The sequence below is a fragment of the Labrus bergylta genome, chromosome 6 (assembly GCF_963930695.1).
Source record: "Labrus bergylta chromosome 6, fLabBer1.1, whole genome shotgun sequence".
Lineage (NCBI taxonomy): Eukaryota > Metazoa > Chordata > Actinopteri > Labriformes > Labridae > Labrus > Labrus bergylta.
In genome coordinates, this window is record NC_089200.1 from 14,912,666 (window position 1) to 14,939,354 (window position 26,689).

The following is a 26,689-nucleotide window of genomic DNA, read 5'->3' on the forward strand; positions in this document are numbered from 1 at the left end:
ACATCCTTAAAGTGCTTGAACCATCTTAAATGATGGTTACAAAATAAGTGAAGGCATATCCTTTGAAAAAAAAAGGAAAAAGATCAATCTGTTGGTGGCATCAGAGAAAATAAGGGTAATAAAATGTATTTAAATCAGCAGGGTAATATGGCTATTTGTACTAAACTCCAGAGCAATCCATCAAAATATGGTTAGATTTATCAGATCCAATAGTGCCACAAACCTAGCCAGGTAACATTTTATAACAACTACACACTATTAAGCATTAGCTAAGCATTAGTTAATACTTTATTCATAATCTATAAAGCATTGTTCCCAAATGAATACTTATTGCTACAGGTTGTTGTTGTTTTTTAAACTTGTAAGCTATTCAAATGGTTTTACATTTTTAAATTGCTCATAAGATACATGAACATTAAAGGTAAGTACAGAATGGAAAACAATTCCTCGTGGTTAAATATCCCTACAGCACCAAGTCAAGTTGAAAGAAAGCAGCAGTTCTATAACCGATCTCTTTGTTATATTATGAGTAAAACAAAGGTATGAAGAGATAAAACATTTCATAACTGAAAAATGTGAGAGTATAAATGTTGAAGCTGTGACAAGTATCAGATTTAGATTTGAATAAAGGCTGATTTTCCGGTGAAAAATTCACCTTATCTCTACTGAACTTCATAAGGATGTAGAGATAATGAAGTCTGCAGCAGCCCTCATCTCATCTCAGCTGGAAGGGAGCGTGGAAACAAAGAGATGTGGGGGAGAAAGGGGGGGGAGGGGCTGTACTGTGACTAAACATTCCCTCTTGTGGGGGCTACGTGGTGCTACAGCATCTCCAGGAATGTGATCCTCTAATAGAAAGTTTATACCTCGGCTTTGGACTCAACGCTGTCTATATTTAGGATTTGTTGAATCAGATGTAGACCTGTGTTGAGCACGTCAAACACTGAATGCTTCTTCTTCTGCATCACTGGACAACATGCTGAGTGGTAATGATGATGGATTTGGTCGTAGAGGTCAAAGTCAGACAGACTTCAGAGGAGTGTATTCTGGATTTCAATTTCAGAGATGAAGACAAAATTGTGGAGTCAATAAAGTTGTTACACGGATTCATGACCAAGTGTGTGGGAATGCAGAGGCAGGAATTGATTAGACTAAAAGTCTGGCTAAAATGTGCAGATGTTGATTCTACGATGACAGTGCAAGAACAGCAAATCATCCTCGGACTACCGCTCACTTCACAGCAGAGATGTTTTCCCCTTCAGTCAACTACATAAAAAAAAAGAAAAATCTAAACATATCCATAACAACACATCTCATGCAGAAAACAACTGCCTGTGTTATAACTTTCTTTGTGCTTCCCAGACCGCTCTTCAACATGAAGCTTCATTTACTGAATATAATCCCTCTTTTGTCGGGGAAACTGGGCATTGACGATAATCAATTTTATGGTGGGTGGAAATCCAAAAACCACAACAAAATGAAAAATAAATCTTGTGTCGATTAACAAGCGGATAATTGGAGTGAAAATGTTTCCTACTGAGAATTTATGTTTATGATATTTAAACTGATATTGAGCAAACTAAAAAGGAAATCAAGAGTGAAGAAATCACTTCAGCAGTAAAGAGGAACAAAACTGGATTACAACAAGACTTCCTGCAATTAATAAAGATCCCATGCCAAAGTGTCCTTGGTCAAGACCCTGAATCCCAAATTGCTTTTGATGGCATAGCCAGTGGTTTGAGAATATGGATCAGTGATTTTATACTGATGGGCACCCTCTGCCATCAGAGTGTGAATATGAATGAATGTGTGTGAATGGATGAATGAGACTTAAAGTGCTTAAAATATATTAACATGTTACACGATTTAAATTTATGAAAACTTCTTCGTGGTATTTTTGTCAATTTATAAACAATCATTTAGAGACCTCTAGTGAGCTTTCCTTTTTCACAGCACTGCCAGTTTTATGAACTTCTGCAAACCAGTCCAGTTGCCTTTGGATCAAGCTCAGAACTGCTGCAAGGCACAAAATTCTCCTCATAAGAAACTGAGTATACGCTTTGAGGTGAAACCTGGGGATTTTTGTGATTATCATCAGCTGAAGGTCATGGCTCATTCTTCTTTATTTGTGGTGGATGATAACATACACGTCGTCTCCTTTGGGCCATTACTCAGAAAAAAAGTTCTCCCATCATTCTCTGCCCGGCATGCATATTTTAGTAAAAGATAGAAGGCTTGGCTGCTCACTAAAAGTCTGGGTTTAAACATTGATGGCTTGATAAGACTTTTACCCCACAGAAATGTTTTAATCAGAGAGCCCAGAAAGTCTTGTAAAGATAATGCTTTAAGGCCAGTTTCAGTTAATTCAAAGTTTTGAAATGTTTTCAGAAGTGTTGGTAAAGTTTTGTTCTTAAAAAGCCAGAGAAACAAATGATATCATTGTCATTTCAGAACAAGAACTACAGAAACTAAACTTATCTTGGTGGACAGAAAGCCTCTTAACAGTCACTGAACCATCTGAAGTTAAAGTAAACAAAAAATACAAAAATTGATCAGAGAAGCTGCTCGGTACAACTTCAGCACATATAATTACAGTTTTCTTGACTCTTGACCTGCCACACACCAACAAAGTCATTTTATGGCTTAGAGTCCCTCCCACCTACTCAGAAGTGTGTATACAGTGGACTCGGGACACTGTACAGACACAGACTACAGAGCAGACTATGGCTGCAGCTGCTGAGTGCTAGAAATGTAAACCTGTCTGAATGTATGGGATTAGAGATACTCCCTCAATGCCCGCCTGGCCTGGTGAAATATCCACTCAAATAAACACGCTCAGTCTCCAGTCTTCATTATATATCAGTTTTATTGTACGGAGAGAAATTATACAGTTTAAGAATGTGAAACGTTCCTCGCCTGACAAACGAGGAGCCAGACAGGAAATAAACGTGTAAAAGAGGAATAGAAGCAGGGAGGTGGTTGGGTAGATGGATGCACAGAGGGGGGATATGCTGGACCAACATGCTGAAATCTCACTTCTTGTGATGCCTGAGAAGAGAATAAAAAATATTTAGATTTAATTTTAATAACCCAAACCTTCCCACCAAAATAAGTTGATACATATAAGAGAATAAGAAAACTTCTGGTTATCAAGGATTCTTTAGTAAGAGAGGTTCCTGTAGCTGGCAGAATCTAATGCTCTACTGTGCACCTCTATGTTGCCAAATCAATGCAGATTATTTATCCCCCGTTATGACTTGTTTGCAATATATGACACATAAAGGCAGAAAGGTTCTGCCAATTGCTCAGCTATTATTGGAGCACAAATCAAATAGAGGTGGGATTCAGAAACAGTCGATTGGGCTTTTGAAGTCCCTGCACGTCCACACAGGTGTAACTTTTGGGGGAGTTAGTGAATATAAACAATCCTGAAAAGGCCTCTTGTTAGTGAAGGGCTTAGGGACAAGAGAACAAATATGCAATAAACAATGTGGCTTATGAACACTTTTCCTTGATGGGAACAGTGACCCTCTGCATGGACTCGGTCTCCCTAAGCACTTCGGCTTCCGAGTTGTTTTTTTACACGCAGACTTTAGCCATGGGCTTAGCCTGACAAAGATCTCTGCAGTGTTTAATCTGTCACACAGCACTTGAACCTCATAAAGACATGACAGAGTGTGCACAAGGGCCTAATTTGGTCATTGACACCTCATTGCACTCATCACAAACAGCATCATGGGAGGGAGGCTGCAGTCAATCCAACACTAACACAATAAGCAGCCAGGAACCGTTAAGAATCCTGCTTCAACTTCCAAGTGTAGTGAGAGGGTTTGCCCACTGAGACGGCAGCTCAGTTTAAATTCCTTTATGTCAGTGACGAGTGGAACTGGGTTATGCTTGGAATCAGCAGAACAGACCTGCATTGTGTGTTATCAGTAATCCCACGTTATTTCCACTACACTCTGACAGCCTGTTGGATTTTATTAAAACCAGAGAACAATCTGAAGATATGTCACCTGAAGTGTACTTTTAAATTGTGAGCAGTTTGATTTGCTAGCTGTGAATTAATGCCATACGACCTTTGAGAACACAATAGAAAGAATGTATAGAGTGAGAAAAGTGGCAGCTCTGGTTAACTCTGTTAGAACAAAACAGCTGCCGTGTTTTCTTAGAAAGAATCACTAGGCTGAGATGTGATCTCTGTTGGTATACCTTTGCTCTGAGAAGAAGTTCTACTCATCAATGTACTCAAAGGGCTCAGGGGGCTCTGGTTCCTGCTCTTCCTCCTCGATTTTGGGGCCGTGGGCTGAGACGGGCTCCACCAGCTCCTCCTCCTCCTCACTGGTGTCCTTCATGATGATGATGCCACCAGTGTGGAGCTGATAACAGAAAGGTGGGGGGGAGGGGGGGGGGAGAAAGGGGACTCTCATTAGAACAGAACTGCTGATGTACTGCAGGTATTTATGTTTTAAGTGTCCTTCCTTGAAGTCAAAGGAACACACTGCACTGTATTTGTTTATATATATCTCTTAAATGTGACAAGAAACTTGATGCTTATGTAACAGCTGGAAAGAAGGTGAAGTCAGCAGTTACATCGACTGCTGACTTCACTCAGATTGGCTGAATGACCAAGCAGAAAATAAGAAGGTAGAACTGGACATTTTCTAAACCCAAAATTCTCCAGTCCTTCTGGAACCAATCAACATTTTCTATACCAAGGGCCAGAGAAAGCCTCAAAAGAGCAAATGTTTTTGTTGGACCCCCCCGATAACCCGACTGTACCTCAGGTTTTCATGCATTGTGTGCGGATTAGTTTGTCTTGAGTAACTTTGGGGTACATCTAACAAAACTCTAAATGCTTCTAGAGTCAAATCATTTCAACCTTAGTCAATAACCTACAATTAAGAAAAATACGAAGCTAAATAAACCTTAAAGAAATATTAATGTTGAGGCACAATCCAGATCCTATTCAACATTTCAATACAGTTTCATGGAACAAAGATTAAAGAAAAAAAAAAAGTGGACAAATAAAGAAAAGTCTGAGAAATGATTCAGTTTCAATAAAAGTTCTTTCACACAATAAGCTTTCTATAAAACGGATTCCAAGAGGAGTCTATAAAACCTTTTCACTTCCTAAACTCATCTTTGAAGGTTAAAAGGAAAGTATCCTAACACGTTTAGAGACACAGACACCATATTGTCACTTCATACTATATGTTGTACACTGCAGTACTCCAACCTTAGCCTGCTAGACTTAAAATCATAGAGTACTTCCTCTCTACAGGACTGAGGTGAGCGCTTATTGGGTGACTGCACATCGTCCTGCAGTTTACTGCGGAACACTGTCAACATTTACGGCAGGGCAGCCGGCAGTCTGTTTATAGACTTGAAGAGAGGAGTTTCTGAGCTTGGAGACGTTCCAGAGAGGCCAAAATTAACCAGCAGGTTCAGATAATTCACATAAAGTATGATTTCTTATAAAGTAAAAAACACATTTCAAAGATACTTTTTTTTTTTACATTATTAAATGGAGTTTTAGAGCATGTTAAGATGATGAGTATAGTCTAAAGTTAGGAATATGTCACTATTATGCTAGAATCAAATTATCACACTGCTATAGTAAAGTGGTCTGGTAATGTAATGCTGTTGTTACCGGTTTGAAGGGCTGGTAGCGGCAAGTCTCTGGCATGTTGAGGACTTTGAGCTGAGCGGGCATCACTCTGGCCGGGTTCTCAAGGAGCTGGAAGTTTGGCTCTGCTTCTTTCTTCTTCTCTTTCTCCTTCTCTTCGTCCTTTTTCTCCTTTTCTCCCTCCTGGACTTCCTGTGACAGAGAGGAAGCATTTTCTACATTAGGTCAGAAATCTTTTGGTGTGTTATTTTCTGTTGTGATTCAGTGCTTCATCTCGCGTGTATGTGCTGTTTTAATAACATAAGTGCTGATAACAGTCAATGGAATAAAATAAGATTATCATTATTTATAATGAGGGAGGATAAGATTAGCATTTCCAACACACCACTTCCATCTTCTCCTCCTCCTTTTCCTTCTTCTCCTTCTCCTTCTTCTTGGCTTTGGCTGTGATGGACAGAACAGCCGTGGATACCTAAAGTGTAGAGATAGAGAGGACATCTCATTTTATCTTACTATCTACAAACAAGGCTTCAAATACAAATACAAGGCTACTGAGAGAAAAAAAGGCCAGAGATGACAACATCATAAATATATAATTATAAGTCTGATAGGAAGGGCTCACATTATTCACAAGTTTATATGGAGAGAGGTGAACTTTCCCAACTAAAAGTATAGAAGAAAAGAAGTGAAAGAAAGAGGAAAGGCAATGCCAATGAAGCTGATGTATTGTGGTGCCTCAGCCCCTCAGCTCTCACCTTCTCCTTCTCTTTCTCTTTGGGGACCTCCAGAGCGGGTGGGTAGGCGAAGGTGGAGGGCTTACAGTTGGATCTGTACTGCACCTTCGGCATCTGAACAGAGAGACAAGAGGAGTTTTTACAGATTTTCACCTTGTTCTGATCTACCTCAGAAGGAACAGATCTCTTAAGCCATGCTTAAGGTACCGTCTCTTTAAAACACCTTTATATCGTAGAAACTGATTTTAGATTCTGCTTCTCTCTGCCAGTCATTTCCACTTAATATGAAAATGAATGTATCAACATAACAGCTGTACACCTCTTTCACACCCGGTTCTGTGTTATCTGAGCAGGTGTTCAGAGTTTTCCTTGTGGAGTTTACTTGAAATTCATTGAAACTATTCCAGTCCTGCCAGTATCATCAACAGCATGCACACAAGTGAAATGTTGATATGGCAGACAGAACTTCCTTCAGGTGCACACTAAACTTAAGACAAGTGCTGCGAAGAGAGCGGCCACTGAAAATGCTGTACAGCTTGGTTCGTTTTAAAGTTTACATTTATGTAGAACTGGTGACACAAAAAAGGGAAGCGCTTTTCCCAACACCTCTTTGCTTCACATATAAATGAGAAAGTGCTCCGTCATGATTACTCTGACATGCATAAAAGATCTCCAGTCAGCGCAGCAGCCTAAACCTCCTGTTTAGTGTGAGCTTTCACACCTTAACAGCGTTCTGAAACCAAGGGACAAAACAGTCCCTACGATCAGAGAGGAGCACAAAATGTGACGAGGGGGGACTTCATTTTTTTTTTATCACCTCATAATTCAGTCTATTAACTGCAGAGTGGAAGCAGAAAGAGGAGCTGTGAAGTGAAACCTGTATTCTGTTAGAAACGTACCTAAAAGTTTGCTTGCTAAAACTCAACTGGTAAAAGAGGAGGATACTTTTGGTGCTTAAATGAAAAAAAAAGGTGCTAACAGGTGCTGACAAGCTCTGAGAGCAGCACAAAGTCTGTTAAACCCTGCTGTTCCCATCTCCTTCTGCACTCTATCCGAGGGGTATTGTTTGGGGGTTTTACTGGAAGTCATTTCTCCAGATTATTGTTAAACAGGGGGTGCACAGCTGCCACACTTTCATTTGCATCACGGCTTTTTAAAATGTTAGAAACTCAGGTATACAGATTTCAAGACACAATATTATATTCTTAGAAATGCACTCATTAGGTATATTCTAGAAAACTCTCTTTGGTGGTAAAAAACATGCATGATAAAAAGATTTATCTTTGCTGGGTACTCATCACAGAATGTAATATTAAATTACATTTGATACCAAACATAAACAAGAAATCCAGCATTTTACAACTTATTTTGCTGGAAAGAATCCCTTATTTTATTCTTTTCTCTTACCTGGTGTTGAAAAAGGGGTCTTGTTATGTGGTCTTAATCTCACATATACACAAACACACACACACCAGTCTATAGCCTTGTTAGTTACCTTGAGGTCCTTGTTGAGACCAATTATGGCAGTTGGTGTAAAGGCCAGTGACAAGAAGTGTGAGAGGGGGAACCAGAACCAGAACTGGGTGAAGACCAGCAGGCCAACCATCGAGGGCATGTGTGTGTGACCGGTCCTAGACTGCAGAGAGATGGTCACATTACGTCCACCTGGACAACAGAGGACAGAAAAGGTTCAGAGGGTTTTAAAAATAGTCATAAGACCTTCAAAACAAATTATTCTGTGATTAAGTTAGGTCTTTGTTTGGTGTTTTCAGTGTATTTGTGCGTTTGTTATGTTGGGTGTAGAGTGTGTGTGTGTGTGTGTGTGTATCATACTGAACAGATTTAAAAACGCAGGTCAACTTGGCATAAGAATTGTTAGATAAAAGAGTTGGAGGTTAATTAGGGCACAGACCAGGATGGTCGCCACCCTTCAAATGTCGTCTTTTGGCTTCAACTTATCTGATCTTTGATACCAGGAAGGATTTATATTACAGGGACAAAACAGTGTGTCAGCTAAACCCAGGAATGCATTGTCTACAGCATCCTGCATTTAAAATTAAAACTAAACCTTATTCATTATCATGAGATGTGAGCGACACAACTGATGTAACTTATTCACCTATGTGTACCTAATAAACAAACTAAGAAAACCCGTCCATTTAAAAAAAAATAATAATAATTTGGGCCATTTTTGCTTTTATTGGATAGGACAGCTGAAGAGAAGACAGAAACATATTGGGACAAAAGAGTATGGAATGACATGCAGCAAAGGGGCCAAGGTCAGATTCGCACATGGGGCCCACGATATAAGCGCCAGGCCACCCGGTGCCATTTTAAGCTTCTGTTCCTGGTTTGTCATCTCATTTGATCAATTTGCTCATTCATTTGCTTTGAAAAGAAGGTGATGAACAGGGGACAGGGTTGCTTCTTGTAGGAGTACAAAATAAATTACAAGGTTGAATTTCTGGGACAAACGGTAAAGGGTGTTGGCAGAAGGGAAGACAGAGGGAGGGGGAGGAAGAACAGATACGAGATAAACAGGACCACTCTAACATTTTTACAGGATTGAATAGAAAACTTTCCGTTGAACAAAGTTATGTTACCAGGGAGTAGCCCTTCCATCTAAAAACTGAGACAATACCAGTTAAAATCATTGTTTTCCACTGATGATTTAGTAACGGGGTGACATCTGAACCAGTGTTGAAACCATTCCAGCCCCACTGATTGAACATTCGCCAGAATGAGTCACAAGTTTCGTTCTCAGCATCTGTACTTATGGGTCTCTTTAAAACTTGACAAAAGGTTGAGAGCACTTGACAGAGGGGTTCCCCCAGGCCTGCTGTTTTTGCCAAGTTTGGCGTGCAAATTTTCATTGAAAGGAGTTGGCTAGGGAGGCCGGGGAAGAGGAGTGATTTCTCAATGTTGTGATGAAAGGACAGACATAAACCTGCTTGCTGTGTCTTTTTGAAAAGACAAAATGACTGAATACAAGTATCTAGATAAGGCATGTTTTATTACATAATGAGAGCGAGGGACAGCTAATCAGTGCTAATTAATGTATGATATGAATTATTGAGGGGAAAGTCTGTTAAATGCAGCCTGAGAGCATGTACGGATAAGATGGAGAGAGTGTGAGAGAACCAGCAACAGAGACGGATATTTCCTGTGTAATGAGCCCTAATTGCTTCCGCCCGTCAAATTAAATACAATTACCTGTGCACCTCAAAAATGCTCAGTCTAGAAGAACGAGGAAAACGTTCACAATGTGAGAGCATTAACATCGCTGACATTCAAACAGCAGCGGCAACTGTCCTGCCTGAATGTTTCAAACTGTACGCTGCACACAGAACTGTCCCGAAAACATTTGTAACTGGTAGCCAGAGTTCAGAGCGAGGGTGGGGGTGGGGTGTGTGGGCGGGCGGGTGGGTCTCCTGGTTGCAAAATCGCATCGTGGGCAAGGAGTCGTCTGGATGGTCTCACGCAGAGTCATCTTAGCATCTTGGCTAAGTTAATTACAGCTTTAACACCTGATTTGATAAATGATTCAGGTTCTGTCTGTCATCAACATGGTTAACCTAATCATAACAGAAAAAATATTAAATAGTTCTTCAGGAGGCCATTTTATAATTCCATGATTAACACACTGAAGTGATGCAAACACTCCACTTTGTGCAAGTTAACCACACCTGGTAGTGTATTTAGACAGGAGTGTAAACAGAGCTGGTTTCTCTCTTGTTAAACACACAGGGTTTTTATATTAGTGCATGAAAACTGGTTTCATGTCATACCTGCATTTAGAGTTTGTATAAATATGTGATGAAAATGTGTGTGTGTGTGTCTAGCTCTCTACGTGATGATGTGCAGGTCTTAAGGACCTCACACACATACAAAAACACGCAGCATGCTTGTATCCACAAACACTAGCGCAGACACACAAACACAGAGATTATCGGACAAACAGCAATCACTAGGGGGAGACCGACAGGCCATATGGCCCCCGAGCAGAGCAGAGGTGAGGTAACAACATCTGCTAATGTACCTTAGCATGATCTGTTCCAGAGACACAATGCACGGGGGTGGTCAACCAAAGAGGGATACTGTGTTTGCTAGAGCTTTGAGGAACTCTAATTAAGACACAATCGCACAAACCCACAACACAGTAATGGCAGTTAACATTTTTCATAATTTCTGTATTATTGCTTCGCTCCTGAGGGCTAAATGATCACAGGCAGGCAGGACTGCGTACCAGATTGAACTCCTTTGACTTGGTGACAGACTTTTGCCTACTGAGGAGATCGAGCTGTTGACTTTCAACGTAAGAGTAAACCAGTTAGCGAGCAATCAAACTAATAATTACATTTTGTGACATCATGTTAGGGGACTCACCTGCATCAAGAATTCCCTGGGCAAGGATGGCGCCAAACTTTGCCATAACATCATCGTGCTTGTCATTTATCACCTTTGAATAAAGCTGCCTGAACTGGTTCACCTAAAACAGTGGGTATAGATAAAAGTGTTAAAGTCCAGTATATTCCAGCAACCCTCTGTTTTTTCATTTACATTTTACATGAAAATTTAATGATGTGAAAATGTAAACTTTAACATGAACATGATTTACAACAATGGTTCTTTATCTTAAAATAAGTCCTGTCCTCAACAGCCTTGTACCTGTGCATTTAAACATGCAAAATAAAATAACTGGGTGTAAAGCTCAACTCTGGGGAGCTCAGCTGAATCAAACATCTTTAAGTGCGTAGTAGTATTTTTCATTGTGACTCCATTATGTGAATTGTATTAGTAAGCATCTCTTCTGGCTTTTAAATACTGCAGAGAGGGTGTATGGTGGCATCTTTTCTCCTCCTGAGCGTCTTTGTCAGAGAATTTTTCATCTTCAGGAAACATTACATAAGTGATCTAAGCTGTCAGCCCGATCATGATGTTGCGTGAGTGGAAACACTACCAGCAAATGTTAAACTTTGAATAAACATTGCTGGGTAGTTATTGGCTTAATCGGCCCAATTTACCACCATAAAACTAGAGGCCTCAGATGTCTGTATTCAGCTGTGAGGCATATTTCAAAGTGAAGAGGTCTGCTGCTTTGAAATGAACAGACATGGATGTCATACCACCTCACATTCCAGTATTTGTAAAAAAAAAACAAAAAAAACAGCCTCTTGCACAATCTAGCATACCGATTTGAGCTTTACGAAGTGTTGCTGAGCAGATGAGGAGTCTGAAAACGTGTCTGGCAAAGCTTAACCTTCTATGAGAAAGCAAGAGGGGCTCTGAGGCTGCTATGAGTGCATGCCTGGACTTTTCCCACTCCAGTCTTCTGTGACAGATGGCTTTCCCCCTGCATTTACAGGTCTGGGGCCTTTTGTTTTAGTCAAGTCTTTGCCCTGTCCCCTTTTTCTTTCTTTCATGCCTAACTTGCTCAAAGCACTGGTCTCAGTGGTATGAAGCATGATTTTAAGAGTCACTGAGGCATGGTGTTATTCTACAGACAGTCAACTTGCCACTTAAACAAAAAACTAAGCAGCACCTCTTTGGCTTCATACATTTTTACAAACTGCTTTTTATTTAAAAAGAAAAAGAAAAAAAAAACAACAACATTTTCTGTTCTGTCCTAAACCTCTAAAAGAGGCCAAAAAGGCTGGTAAGAGAAATAAAGGGATATTGCACTTACCTTGGGACAAGTGACTTCAGTCTGCTGGATCATGATGAGGGCAGAGGCGATGAGGGCGCCCTGTCTCACATAATTCACTGGGTCGTTGGTCATAGGCTCCAGCAAATTGATGGCCTCCTGAAGAGGGAAAGACAAGCCAAAACAAAAAAGGAATTGTTGCTTAAAGTTATGCTTTCTCCGACGGTTATTTACATGGATTAACCCTGTTTTGCTGGTAAACAATCATCTACTGACACATTCCCAGCCAAATTAGGAGACAATTAATAATATAATGTTTTATTGATTTGGAGCAGAAAAAGTTTTGTCTGGTGTAAAGGATAAAGGGTAAAGGACTGCTTTTAACTCCTTTAAAGTAAGTTTTTGTAGTTGGGAAGTTTGTTGTTTTGGCACAAGATCAAAGTAAGCGTGGGTCTGCTATTTAGATTTTTCATCTCAAACACGTTTTACATTTTCTATTTGCAACAGTGCTGATCAGTTCAACAAGGGTATTTTCATTTGAAGAATAACAGGAAGACAGATTATCAACAGAGGCAACCAGACCACACAAATTAATGACATTAGTGTCATCCATATCTGGTTGCCCGGGACAACTGCCTAACAGTTATGACAAGCCCTGCCAGTTTCCTCCCATGAAGCAAATGATGTGAATGTAAGGAGTAAGGGAGGAGCCACTGTTTCCTCCTTGTATTCTGCTCTCTCCTCCGTTCTCAGCTGAGCAGTAATGGCCGTAAACCACACCAGGAGACTCAGAGGGAGGCGTCAGTCCCGCCAGGGAAAGACAAACAAACTAGGATGATGACAGTGGAGGTAAAATAAACCATGTTTCATCAGTGCTCTCAGCCCAGCTGGCTGAGACAGCCGTGTACTGGGAAGAGAAGTCAGAGTGTAAAGCCAACACCAGCCAACCACATCCTGTTCCTGATTGGCTGTCGGGGAGTTTAATTGAGAGTATTTACTGTCAGGCCCAATCAACAGTGCAGGTCGACACATAATGCAGCTGCTTAAGATCCTCTTAATCCATGTTCAGTTGTTTTCCTTCAGACTTATAACTCAGCATGAGATGAAGTTTAAATTGGCTTCAATTCAGCACCGCTATGAACAGCCAAAAAGCTTGTGAAAACAAACTCAAACAGTGTAGAAACCGTGTTACCACCGCATCATTTTCATGTTCAAACAAATGTAAAAAACTGTACCAACTGATGCTATTCTGAATGGTTCTTGGTATCTATTTATCGCAGATATTTGGTAAATATATTTTCAGTCCCATTTGATTCTTAACATTTTTCCCTGCATTTATGCACACCCATTTTTAATCAGCATAAAACAGAAAGAATGGGCCAATAATACAGCTTTCCTCTTTTGTTTTTATGTTGAAAATAATAAGTACTATCAAGTTCATCCATCCAGTTAAAATATGCAAAGCCCAGAGTTTATGGATGATGGGAAAGGAATGCTCTGAATAAATAGGTGACCCACTTATCTTGCCACAACAACATTACTCTGACTAAGGACCTAATGGGTTTGAAAGGTTTGATCATGGTAAAAAACAAGCAGTGAGAGTTTTGGATCTCCGTACCATACCTCGGCCTTATCTCATTAAAACAGTCACTTTTGAACTTCAAGGCTCAGGATGCAATGAAAGACTCTGATTGGGCTTCACCACCTGAGACCTGATCAGCTGCATACAGACTCCAATGAAGCTAACTGGGATGACAGGGTATGGAAAGGTGACTGTCTCCTCATTTGGACCTTTTTTTTAAGCTAATCTCTCAAGAAAATTACAAAAACGTATGAGCTCTACGGTGCTGACAACTATTACACTAAGAGATCTTTAATCTAACTGCAACGTATTAGCTAAGCCTTATTGTACACAACCAGGAGGAATATTCATTATATTCATACTAAGTAATGATTCCAACAGAAGTATGCTGTTGTGCATACAACTAGTAAAATACATACAAAATATATATATTTTCATCTTGGAACTAGGATTATTACAGAAAAGCCTAAACCTATTTATATGGTTGGTTTATACACGGCTTGTTGAACAGAGTTAAAGGTATTAATAGATTGTTTTTGGATTATGAGACAATGCTTTGTCGGAAAACGAATAACATGAGCTTTAAAGCGCAAGACGAATGGGCTAGGTAAGGTACCTGTACCTTGTGATAAAGGGGAGGTACTCACCTTGTTGCCTGACCCAGCACAGCAGATGCCTAGAGCCATGGCAGCCCCACAACGCACATGAGGGTTGTAGCTCTCTGACAGAAGAGACACCACACTGGGACACTGCTCAGGGGTCCTGAAGAGACACAAAGTGAAGGAGATAAGAAATGTATTAATTAGACAGAGTAAAAACATGACCAAAGAAAAGAAAGAGAAGAAGGGTTATAACAGCATGAGTATGAAATGCAGGGCTTCGTCTTATTGCGGACATTTGTTAAGTCCTTAAAGCAGTTTCTCTCAGTGGTGCTGTTGGATAACAGGGGGAATGAAATATCTTAGCCAAACCATTTAAGACAAATCTTTGTGTCAAGATTGCAATATTGCAAATGCTTAGGTTTCACATGACATACAGAAATTAGAAAAAACTGTCCAAAACAACATTTGTCTTTTAAGCACTGAGTAAGGTTGTGAGTGAAGTTGCTAAGATACACGGACCACAATCATTTGGCACTTGAAGTGGCCTTGAAGTGCCAAATTGATTTCAACAAAAACATTTGAAATATTTAATAGTTAAGCCTTGAGCTGTCTATACATTTTACAGATACTTTTGGAAGAAAGGCAAAACAAAATAACAAACAGGATTGGAGTAAACTCATACTTTCACAAAAAGTTTTGATCTTCCTGAGAAGGCTTTTTGGAGTAAAGAATTTAACAAATAAGGAAAGCAATTATAAAAGTCTCCCAATTAGAGTTTTGCGGAATCAGTCAAGAAAACAACATATGAAGAGGCAGCTAAAATCACAGTAGATGGGATACTTGTTTATAAATCCAAGATAATCCCAATTTATGTTGTGGAGGGGTTACAGAAACTACAAAGGTTTGTGCTAAACCTCCATCTGATTTGAACCAATAAATAGCCTCAATAAAGCCCAGAAAACAATGTCTTAATGAGCAGAAGCTTCCCTGGGTTTTGTGTTCAGTCCTTTACAAATATATAAAGCAGCATGTTCTCAAAACATAATCTCTCCTCGCTTGATTATCCATTTGTTATCTGAATAATCCAAATACCCTATTTGAGCTGAGGTTCTGTGTCCAGTCTTCGGGGGATTTAGATCACTTTTTCAATTATACCCACAGGGATAGTTTAGTCTATTCTGGTGGTAAAATGATGCGCTTCAATTCATACCTTAATGTGGATCAGATCCTGAAGCAATGAAACAATGTAATCTTTAGGCTTTATCTGTAGAACTGACTTCATCTGATCAAGATCTTGTTTGTGAGTTTGAGTTCATTAAGTCTCTAATAGCCTGCCTTTGCAGCTAAAGCATAGCATGAAGTCCATTCATTTATTTTTAAACAGTGCAGCTTTTGAGGCTTTCTGTGGTAGTCTATTCAATCATGCCATACTCAAATCAGATCTGAGGACCAAGAATAATAAATGAGCTAAGAGTCCAATATGACCAATCCACAAGAATCACAACAATATCTTCTTTGAATGCCAAACAGTACCAATAGCTTCAACAGTTAGGGTCGATTAAAGGCAAAGAGGATACAGGTGTGTGCCTAGGGCACCACATTCAGGAAGGGTGCTGCTTAAAAACCCAAATGTTTCACAGAATCCCCCTACATGATGTTACATACAGTATAAGCAACTTCTTTGCTTTGTCTCTTTTTGTCTTGCACGACCACTTGCTCACTACGCAGCGTCCGACACAACTGCAGCAGGAGAAGAAATGGCCGAGAGCCTTCAGATACAAGAGGGACTAAAACTATGAAGAAAAGAGTGGGTAAGGAGTCAGCTTCTATAGTAACTACTCAAGACTGAGAAGTTGCTATAGAGGCTGATTGTAATGCCTAGATTGCGCTTCATCGTGATCATTTGTTCTGTTGATTCACGGGCCAAAATATGTCTGATCCCACTGCAATCCAATATGTTTTGCTGACAGATAGAAAGACAGGCAGAAGGGTTTGAAGGTGATGAATGCCGTAGAGAAAGTGACAGTTGGTTCGACTTTTACAGTGCAGCATGACATTGCATGGCCTGTATCTGAAAATGTGTATTTTGTTTAATAAATACATTTTATTTGTTTTAAAAAAAAAAGGGGGGGGGGGGGGTCAGGACAAAGTCTGGTGGTTTTAAAAAGTGGTTTTAAAAAAAGTGTTTTTAAAAAAGTCCCTGAAAAAGTCCCTTGGGTATCTGGTAGCATAGTGGTTAGTGGGCATATGGAGGCTATAGTTGTTGGGTGGGGGTTGTTGCCGCTGTATAAATTCAATGATGAAATCGTTAAACAGACTGTGGATTATAACGCGGTTTAATCGGTCGAGGTCAGACAGTTGTAACAGAACACAATTTGTTAACACTCACGAACCGACAAAGTTTCTATGTTCACAGACTTGCTTATATTCTGCTAGAAGGTACATCCTACAAATTCTTGGCTACTTTGGTACATCTCAATAAGGCAAGAAAGAAGACATCTGCTTGACTCATTCTTAGCAAATATTCGCTTACAACAGACAGTTGGCTCCAAACCAAATATAACTCTGCTGCCATGAGATGCCTTACATAGATATGGTTACATCTTGAACCTGAGAGAAGAGTTACTCTTAGATGGTAAAGACAGATTTAAATGGTTCATTCACAAGCTACCAAAATGTATTCATATCTGTTCAAATATGAATTCATGAAAATTCGTACTATCAATAGTCCTCAAAGCTTCTTCACGCATGTCATTCCCAACTTTCGCTATCCCTGATTACCGACTCTACCCCCTATCCTTTCTTTAAAATAAAACTATAAAATCTGGTAACAAATTAGAATTTCCCTTGCTACTCCCTTATCGTAACAGGTGAGCCTTGTGGGGGTAAGGCGTTTTATAATGAGGCAGCCAAAACCATCTGAACAAAACCATTTTTTTTAAAGCTTGAAGGCTCATAACTAGAGAGCAGGAATCTCTCTCTCTCATGAGCTCCTGCAGAGCAGTTTCAAAATAAGCTTAGACTAAATAATCAGGTACCTTGCAATGTAGGTACAAGCCTTTTCTATATTCATATGGAAATATTAATCTTTTTAAAAATATATTTCTATGTCATTATTATTTTTTCTAACCATAAGAGACTTGAACACTTGCACTCAAAGACTTGAGACTTGACTTGGACATGCAATATGTGACTTGTGCCCATCTCTTGGATGAAAAACCCATCTATCAAGACAATTAACCTTTTCACAGTGCACCGTGTAGGTCCTGTACTTGTACCCTTGTTTTATATGTACACATTGTAAGATTTTATCATTATTTACCTAAGGGATCCAAATACACAAAGCTTTCACCAGAATGGTTAATGTACTGTATAACCACAAGTGCATGCCTCATATTTATTTATTATGATGTGAGTGATACAGCTGCAACTTAATAACTCCCTCTGTCTGCAGGTCCCAGGCAATAGTCTGAGAAGTAACACACACATGAAAAGGTCCGTGAAAGAAGCAGGGAAAGCAAAAATACAGATAAACTAAATCAATTGTAGCTGTATTTTGACACATGAAATGTGATTGCAACAGTTAAAAAACTAAAACATTCACACCGTAAGCAGACCTAATCTGTTTGCATCCTGTCTGTTACAGTCACACACAAAAAGGGAAACAAAGGGACATTGAAATACAATTGTTTTCTTTAATTATTCAAATTTAACAAATGCCATGATTACGTAATATAACCTATAACCACTTGCCAAAGCAGCTTAAAAATGTGCAAAACTATAAAATCTGAGATCTAGAGTTGCAATCTGCAACCAGCAAGAAATTGGTATCATTCAAATATGTGTGGCATGCATTTAATGTCAGAAGTCAGCATACAGTAAGCAACACAATTTTTGCTGGGCAATTTCTTTGTGAGAAAATGACCCATGGTAGAATAATCACAAAGTCCTGGGATTAAAGATACTACAATTTTGAGTGGAGCCAAGACAGGACAGAGTATCTTGCGATAGTATTCGTTGCCCAATTGTATTCAAGAGCAAGTTTGTTTCTCTCTTTACTGGGAGAGTTATAGGCACAGGAATCCAAGTTGCGGATTACTGGCTGCATTTCTCACATTTTCTTGTGAAGAGAAGAATCACTCACCATCATCTGGTTACTGTAAACTCCAGGGATTGCTTATTTCTAAGTCTTTAAATATCATAAGCAGAACAATGAGTGCACAATGGAGGAAGAATACATTTTGACTTGTTAAGGCAGGGAATTTCAAGAAAAAAATCATAATGCTCTGAATTTAACCTTGAAATAACGATTGTTTCTAGCGACGTTCTCTTTGGTGTACAAGTGACTTTTTTTGAGAGCCATACCACATGGAAGGTTTCACACCATATACCAATTCTACTGCCCCCACCACTGCTGGCTTCGTATGGAGAACAGAAAGTGACAAATATAAACAGTGGGACGGCTGTGTTGAGGGAAATTACCTCCCAGAACCACTGGCATGTTGCCAGCACCAAGACATTCATCTGTTTTGTACAGACTGACTCACAGGCAAGACAGAGGGAAGGGAGGGGGGAAAAGTCAGAACTGAACAGGACTGGAAAGAGTGTGAGCTGCTCACAGTCTGCGTGCAAGGGGCAGCAGATGGGAATGGGAGAGAGGCAGAGGAGCCACAGCAGCTGAAAGATTTAAACCTGTGACCACGGTATTTGATGCGAAGCAAGACTGGGGGTTCCTCCAACATGTGGAAGTAAAACAATTTCCACATCATGGACTGCTTCAGCCAGAGACAGATTTAGATTTTGCAGCTGAGGGGAGGCATTCCCTGTCACGTTCTTATTTGGATAGAGAGGAAATTATGGAGTTTATTAGGAGTTTATAAGATAAACTACGGAGGTGTGCTAAGTTCTAAATGCATCGGATAACAAGCTGTACTGTTCCTCCAGCACAAAACACTGCTGTAGTGTTTATGGAAGTTGAGACGTGGCGGCTTGGAAAATTACTCCAAATGACAACCAAGAACTTGAATGTTCAACAGACGTTGCCTTCTGGAGCAGGTAAGAAACTTAAGTAGCATTAGGATATGGCTAATTTATTTTGTGTAATGTAAAGTGATAAACATCTTTGTGGAGTGTATGTGTGCAATAAGTTGAGAATGTGTGGGTTAACCATGCATCTCACATCTTTCCCTTTTGAAACTTAACATGTCTTTGTCTACTTTCTAAAAATCAATCTTACATTTTAAATATCAGAATCAAAAAATTATCACTCAACAGTTTACTACTTGATTAAATTAAATGTCTCATTATTTTGCTATCAAAAAAATGTAATCAAAGAGTAACACTTTTCCTTTGACATCTGTTTGTTCTTTAAAGTTGACGTGGTGGATGAAAAGAGGTTCCAGCCCCTCAGAAGTTGAGGACCCCTGCTAACATTTCCCTCTGGAGATATAGATCGCGTTGGGATTATTACCACCAGTGGACTTGAACCTTTTTTTCTTTTTTCTACTTTTCTTTTTTAATTCACTGTATGTCAGCTATTACACTTGGTTTGAACACGGCACAAAGGATGAAGCATCCTGTGCACTGATCAGTCCTACCCTGTGTCCTTGCCAGCGGGACCCAGTGACCATGCTGGCCGAGTGTCCATCACCAGAAAGATCAGAGACCCAACCAACGCTACAGCCTGCTGTAAGCTCTGCAGCACCATGTCTCAAGCAGTCGCTGCTCCTCTCCAGGCTAACAGCTCACAGTCTGGAGAAGTGCCCGGGGCTCAGCTGAAATGGGCTGCCTTGCTTATTATCATGGTCATCATCCCAACAATTGGAGGAAACATCCTGGTCATTCTCGCTGTGTCACTAGAAAGGAAGCTGCAAAACGCAACCAACTACTTTCTGATGTCCCTTGCCATGGCTGATCTGTTGGTGGGACTTCTAGTGATGCCCATCGCTCTTGTCACTATTCTCTACAGTAAGTTTAGTAAATGACCTGTGTTGGACTAACTGTATCTCTGAAACAAGTCTGTGCAATCAAAAAACAATAAATGGTTGACTCTACAGGGAAAATAGCCCATGGCCATGAGATTAATAGAACCAAGTAATCCACTTCTTACAGATGCCAGAGAAACGATTTGTGAGTGTGAGTGTAAAAGCAAATAAGAGGGGGCATAACAAACTAAGAATGTTTCATGAGAAGTTTCTCCATTTCAATGTAAAATGTATCAGCCTTCCTAATCTACAGAGAAAAACAAACTGACAGGTAGCAAAGGAGGATAATAATAGTGTGTAGACAGCACCAGATACAATCGGCATTATCTTTAAACAAATTATTCAAGATGAAATATAACAAGATGGTTGACAATAAACATCCTACTTCCTCTCATAGGACTATTGTAGCAGTTGCACATGCCCTGATTTTCGTGTATAGGGGATCATTATCAATAGGCATAATTGAAAATAAAAACTTTCGATGAACAGTCGGGCAAATAATAACCCGGATAAGATTTATGTCTCGGGTAACATAACATTGGAGTGTATTGTGGCACAAGGCTTTTAATGATTTCTCTCTCAAAAATCTATTTTTGCATGAGAACACTTACGGCCAGCACAAGTCAACATTCTCACAGGTCCTGATTTCATCCAAGTTTTGCAGTAGCTCTGCAATTAATTTACTATTACACTTTCCTAATAATAGTTCTATGACTATGTCTTGAACAAATTAAGTACAAACTTCTCTACTGTTGTCCAGACAGCAGACAGAACATAAATTACATCAACGTTCAGGAATAAAACCCCAACAGACAAAGATGAAAACACTTCCATTGTATCAAATGTATTCTGTAAGCAGGAACATATCCCGTGGTTACTGGCATCAAAGGTATTCAAATGGGGGTTTAACAGGGAAATCATGAAACTAACTTTGCTGTAGGCTGAAAGGAGTGTTGTAAGGAGGATTGTTCTGTTGTTGCAATGACGTGAAACCAACTTGGCAGGGGATTGAAAGACATTTGTTATAATTGTGGGTTATGTGTTTTAAAGATAATAAATCAGTGATTAAGTTGTTACAAAAATTCAGAATGCATTACATTAAATAAATCTCTATATTAGACCTACAGAGTAAGATAGAAAAACAAAAAATGATTACAGTACCACTTGTATTGACTGCCAGTTGTTTCCACATCTGTTTGACAGATGAATTCAAAGCAAACGGAGAAAACACTCAAAATGTAAAAGATCTGCTTGTTTAGAATATGAAAACACTGCTGTAAACTTAAAATCTAGAGCTGCGTGACTAAGACCATTTAAGAAGATGCTTTTTTAAGCCAGACAATTTGGTATTGCTAACCCAAAGTGATCACCATCATTACACGGCCAAGTCTCAGTTTATATCCCTCCACAAGCCAAATTAAACATCCATTTTCACCACGTTTTTATTTTCTTCTGTTTCTTTGGGATAATTGTAGGTCAGAGTTGTGCTATGAAGTGTTCTGCATGCTTATACGACAATGATTTTTATAGATACAGAAAAGCAAACAATAAGAAAATATTTTGAATAAGAATACAGTGGTGCAGAATTGTAACATTCTCAGATCTCTTTTGAAAGAAAATTTAAAAAAATTACTTTTTGACTTTAGGAATAATAATAACTTTGTTATAATTGTACTTAATAAAACTAAAGTAAATTTTCTATAATTGTAATACACTACCCTGCTTTAAACCATTACTATATGATGAGAATTGTTGAAAAAAATTTTTTTCCAAAGTAAATCGTAACAATAAGTGTTGGGCAATGGCTCTGAATCTGCACACAGTTTACTGTGATGGAAGGAGACATGGGTGAGAGAAGGGGAAGGCAGCGTAATGCCAGAAAGTTTCTTGCTAATTCTGTTAACGTTTCCTTCTACAGCTACTTGCAAGTTACACTATTTATTGAATTTGGCATGGGACTGCCTCTGCTTTGAGAAGGAATTAAGTATTTGTCAATGAATAAGTCGTCCAGAAGGAACCTCAAAGTAAACTATGACTCAAAATTTCCCTCAAGTGCGAAAGTGGGGCAAGGGTTAGAAGAGAGGCTTTAAAGATATTCTTTTTAAGATGAATATTTCCAACAAACAATCTTTTGCAATCTTAATGTTCAACAGGACAAAAGCCAGGATAATTCCTTGCCTTTTTTTTTTTAATTTTTTTTTTTTATCTGGAACTTAAAATAAACACTGTTTGGAGAAAAGTCTCCAGCACATCTTCAAAAAGAGTTTTGACCTCCATAAACAGCCAGTGAAGCATACTTTTTTCCATTGAGCATTCCTTTAAGGGATAAACAAACGCCAATCTTTTGCTCCTTTATCTGGTCCATCTCCCTAAACTGATAGTGTGGAAGATCAAATTATTTTTTTAGAGTGAAAATTGGTTATTTTTCATGTATTAAATTACAAGTTACTCAGAGTAAAAAGAAACAGCAACAGTTCTCTGTGTAACTGGACTTTTTTTCCTTCTTATCTTCTCTTTAGACTCTGACTGGCCTCTTCCAGAGTCCCTCTGCCCCATCTGGCTGTTCCTTGATGTGCTGTTTTCTACAGCATCCATCATGCACCTATGTGCCATTTCACTGGACCGCTACATTGCCATCAAGAAACCAATCCAGCACAGCCAGTACAAATCTAGAGCCAAAGCAATGCTAAAAATTGCACTAGTGTGGCTCATATCTATAGGTAAGCAAAAAGACTTCCTCCGTGAAACACATATTGTCTCAGCTCTGCAGTCATCTTTATTTAATAATAATAATTCAGAGTTTTCTTTTCTAGACACTGGATCCACAGCAGGCCTTGCCTATAGACAGAATTATTTGAGGACACAATAAAAGCAGGGAATAATCAGTAAATACACAGAAGACTGCCTGCTATAGTGTATTTAGGGAGGAAAAGATCGGGCTGGACAGTAACAATACTTAAATGCTGTCATTAAATCAAATTAGAGATACCACTAAGATTCCCTTAGGAGAGACTGGAGTTTGTCAAGAGCAATATGGCTTATATATCTAAAGCAAGCTGCACTACTGCTTTGGCTTTTAGGTGTATAGCACATACACCAAACACAGTTTGTTACCGGAGGCAAAACTTAGTCACCACTAAATAGGACTAAAAACAAGTGCTAAACATCTACTGCTACAATTGTGGTTATGGCAGGCTTGTTCCATGCCCGTTTTGTTAATAAATTAGAAAAACGCAGAAGACAGCTGATAAAATGTAAAACAGAGTGCAAATGAGTGTTGGATCCAACTGTAATGATGGTCACATGAAGTTCTTACATGAGTGTTCGTGATTTTTTTCGGATATACCAATTATTTGAGTTTAAGCAATCGGAAAACTAAAAATACACATCTTTATTATGTTCAACTTAAAAGATTAAAGTGTGTCCAGCACTCAGACCAATAAAGGTACAGTGTGTTTGTCTGGTGGGTTTGGTTTCATTTGACCTTCATGTCAAGATCAAAGCCAGAAGATCATTAGGAAGGAAGAAAGCAGCACTTAATTCACTGAATGCACAAGAGTTTTTATTGTAACTGTATACGGGAGTGCAGTTTAAGAGAGTTCAAGGCAGGCCATGGGTGAAGAGGATATGCTGCAATCAGAATTTGCCTCTTTATTACTGACACTATCCTTTCATCAACTAGGATTTATTTTCTCTTACTCAAACCCAGGTATGTCTTTCCTCAGATAAAAAACAGGGCTATTGTAGATGTTGTTAAAAAAAATTCATCTGTCAGACTCAGGAGTTCATTTATGTCCCTAAAAAATAAATTTTTCTGATACCAATGGTTCCTGTTATTTTACAGGTATTGCAATCCCGATCCCGATTAAGGGGCTTAAGAACCAGTATCATCCCAACAACATCACCTTCAACGGTAACCACACGTGCCTGCTGAAAACAGACACCTTCCGGGAGTTCATCATGTTTGGCTCCTTGGTGGCCTTCTTCATCCCTCTGACCATCATGATGGTCATCTACCTTCTTACTGTTCAGGTGCTGCGCAAAAAGGTTTATTTGCTCAAGTCAAAGGTGGCTCAGCGCTTTAACTACCAAACAGTCTCCACAGTTTTTAAAAGGGAACCGGCTTTTACTCTGCCTGAAGCTGCAGAGCTGAACATGCTAGATAACAACATTTCATGGATGCGAGAAAAAACTAATTCAGGAACAACACACTCTCCCACAAGAGATGAATTGTGCTTTCGGAGAATGTCAACAATGGGCAAGAAGTCGATGCAGACTCTGAGCAATGAGCAGCGCGCCTCAAAGGTGCTGGGCATCGTCTTCCTCCTGTTCGTAGTCATGTGGTGCCCTTTCTTTATAACTAATATCACCTCTGTGCTTTGCACCAGCTGTGACGCACATTTAATTTCCCGACTGATGGAAATATTTGTTTGGGTAGGTTATGTGTCATCAGGTATCAACCCGCTGGTCTACACCTTATTCAACAAAACATTCAGGGAAGCGTTCACACGTTACATTACCTGTAACTACAAGACCTGTGCTAATAATGAGCCAGGAAGGCACCCATGGGCAGCAAGTACAGATCGGACCTTTTCAAGGATTTCATTCAGATCTTCCATGGCAGAAAACTCTAAACTGTTCATGAAGCGGGGAATGAAAAATGGAATTGGAGCAGTGGGCTACCAAAGTCCCCTCAGGTGCCAGCAAGAACCTGTACAGTCACCCAGTGGTGTCATGTTAGGCACAATGCTTCTGACGGAGAATGTAACCCAGAGGCATGAGGAACATGTTAGCTGTGTGTAGTAACGACAGACAAAAGAATCCAGGTTAAAAAGGGAGAAAATATTTCAGATCTACAATGTCAGAGTTTTTTTCTCAGTACAGACAAAAGGCTAGCCCCTCGACTATTATTAAATAAATACTATCAAAATACAAGATGGCAATCTGTTTTCGATCTCAATTTGACTGACAAATTCTGAATACTGGTGCAAGGACAATATCTAACCTGCTGCTGTCTTATTCTGCTGCTGTTTGTTTACAGCAGTCATTTATTTTATATGAGAGCAAAAGAGGACAATGTTTTCAAATAAAATCTGAAAAATAAAGACGTACAAATTGCTCCTCTTTTTCCAACTCCTCAATAATAAAGACAACTAAACAATATTAGTAATCAGTAGACAGCAAAAAGTTTGAGTTTCAAGTGCTATAAAACTCTATGAAAGAGTCAACGTTGAAACGTTCCCGTCATAGGACAAAATGTTACGAGTGAAAACAAGATGATAACCTGGAAGATGAAACTCTGAACACAGTAAAGAGTATTTTTCTATATTGCTGCATTGCTCTTGAAAATCCTGAACATGTCGTCAACATTCTCAGACTCAGAAGCTTCTTTTTTTTTTTTTAATTCTACCTTTCAAATCTCTCCTGCAGCAGAAACACAATCTTGTGCACTTTTGAAACAATAATTCTTATACATGTTGGACCATTGGAAAACACTCTTGCATGTGTATTGCAGCATTAATGTTTTGATATGTTTAAAAGTTTTGGATTAAAAGACTGTATATAAGAAAGAACAATATTCAAATCAAATGTAAATCTGAAAATGTTTAATAAAGTTGTTTCTTTGTTTCTGAACTGACAGAAAACTCTAAGCATGAAAGCTTGTTTAATGCTGACACCTACACTTGTTTGCTATTTCTCTTCTCATGACCCAACTTTGACAAAAGCACTACACAACAGCCAATGAACCACAAGAATGAGAGCCTAAAAAGGTCGACAAATACCAGAATAACAGACATTATAGACAATGAGGGAAAGTGTAGTCTTAGTACTTCCTTTAACTGTCGCTTTATGATAAAACAATGGCAGTTTGTATGCTTTGCAAAGAGTACTGCAGATATCCACATTTTTAGGTTAGGTGAGGAAGGCAAGATATATGAGATTTGGATGAGACAATGTTGGTATGTGGGTTTGGAGTGTTGCAGGGTTTAATTGTTGTCTAGACTGACCCTGTCTCCCTGTCTGTTGATCTTGGAAGAATAGCAGAGACATGAGAAGTTTGAACTCAGAGCTGTCTGCATTATGACATTCAAGGATGCATGTTAGAGGAATGGAGGGATTTATCATTTAGTCATTAGGCTGGGAGGTAGGAGGAGAAAGCAAACTGAATTGTTATGGTTCAGAAGTCTTTCTAAACACAGTGAAGATTTACACAAAGTTTATCTAACGGCCAATTGACACCGCAGCATATCACACAGCTTTTTCTGGGCTTAAAATTGGTACCCTACAACAGTTTTTTAAACAAGGAGGTTTCAAAGGTTCACAAAAAAGCATTGCTGTGTGCACATTGTCCAGCTGAAGTCATGATTATCATTTGTTATAGACTAAACATATGGACCATCAAAGTATCATCCATGATTTAAGAGTTTAAGATGTAAAAAATACAATTAAAAACCCATGAGGTTACACTGAATATTATATCATAAACTCAAATGTTGATGTCTAATAACCCTTT

The 26,689-nt window shown here is 39.2% G+C and overlaps 2 protein-coding genes across 2 annotated transcripts in view; one reads left to right on the forward strand and one right to left on the reverse strand.

Annotated features, from left to right (window-relative positions):
• Positions 1–2,848: 2,848 nt before the first annotated feature.
• Positions 2,849–26,689, reverse strand: part of psmd1 (proteasome 26S subunit, non-ATPase 1) — a 30,659-nt gene continuing 6,818 nt past the window's right edge. Inside the window, exons 17-25 of the mRNA XM_020639256.3 lie at positions 14,237–14,351; positions 12,050–12,166; positions 10,750–10,852; positions 7,859–8,028; positions 6,385–6,477; positions 6,015–6,101; positions 5,654–5,821; positions 4,213–4,379; positions 2,849–3,048 (exon numbers count right to left, since the gene is read on the reverse strand). Of these exons, the coding sequence (XP_020494912.1) occupies positions 4,233–4,379; positions 5,654–5,821; positions 6,015–6,101; positions 6,385–6,477; positions 7,859–8,028; positions 10,750–10,852; positions 12,050–12,166; positions 14,237–14,351 (1,000 nt within the window). The 3' untranslated portion in view covers positions 2,849–3,048; positions 4,213–4,232. The remainder of the gene's footprint in view (positions 3,049–4,212; positions 4,380–5,653; positions 5,822–6,014; positions 6,102–6,384; positions 6,478–7,858; positions 8,029–10,749; positions 10,853–12,049; positions 12,167–14,236; positions 14,352–26,689) is intronic.
• On the forward strand, positions 18,571–25,820 carry htr2b (5-hydroxytryptamine (serotonin) receptor 2B, G protein-coupled). The gene is made up of 4 exons (XM_020639258.3): positions 18,571–19,246; positions 19,565–20,158; positions 22,695–22,895; positions 24,020–25,820. Exons 2-4 carry the CDS (start codon positions 19,897–19,899, stop codon positions 24,976–24,978), a joined length of 1,422 nt encoding a protein of 473 aa, XP_020494914.1. The 5' UTR covers positions 18,571–19,246; positions 19,565–19,896; the 3' UTR covers positions 24,979–25,820.

Bases quoted from the DNA above. Each gene is read 5' to 3' on its own strand.
- htr2b (XM_020639258.3), top strand. From the start codon at position 19,897: ATGTCTCAAGCAGTCGCTGCTCCTCTCCAGGCTAACAGCTCACAGTCT. The intron at 20,159-22,694 runs GTAAGTTTAGTA...TCTTCTCTTTAG, and splicing joins TCTTGTCACTATTCTCTACA to ACTCTGACTGGCCTCTTCCA. The intron at 22,896-24,019 runs GTAAGCAAAAAG...GTTATTTTACAG, and splicing joins AGTGTGGCTCATATCTATAG to GTATTGCAATCCCGATCCCG.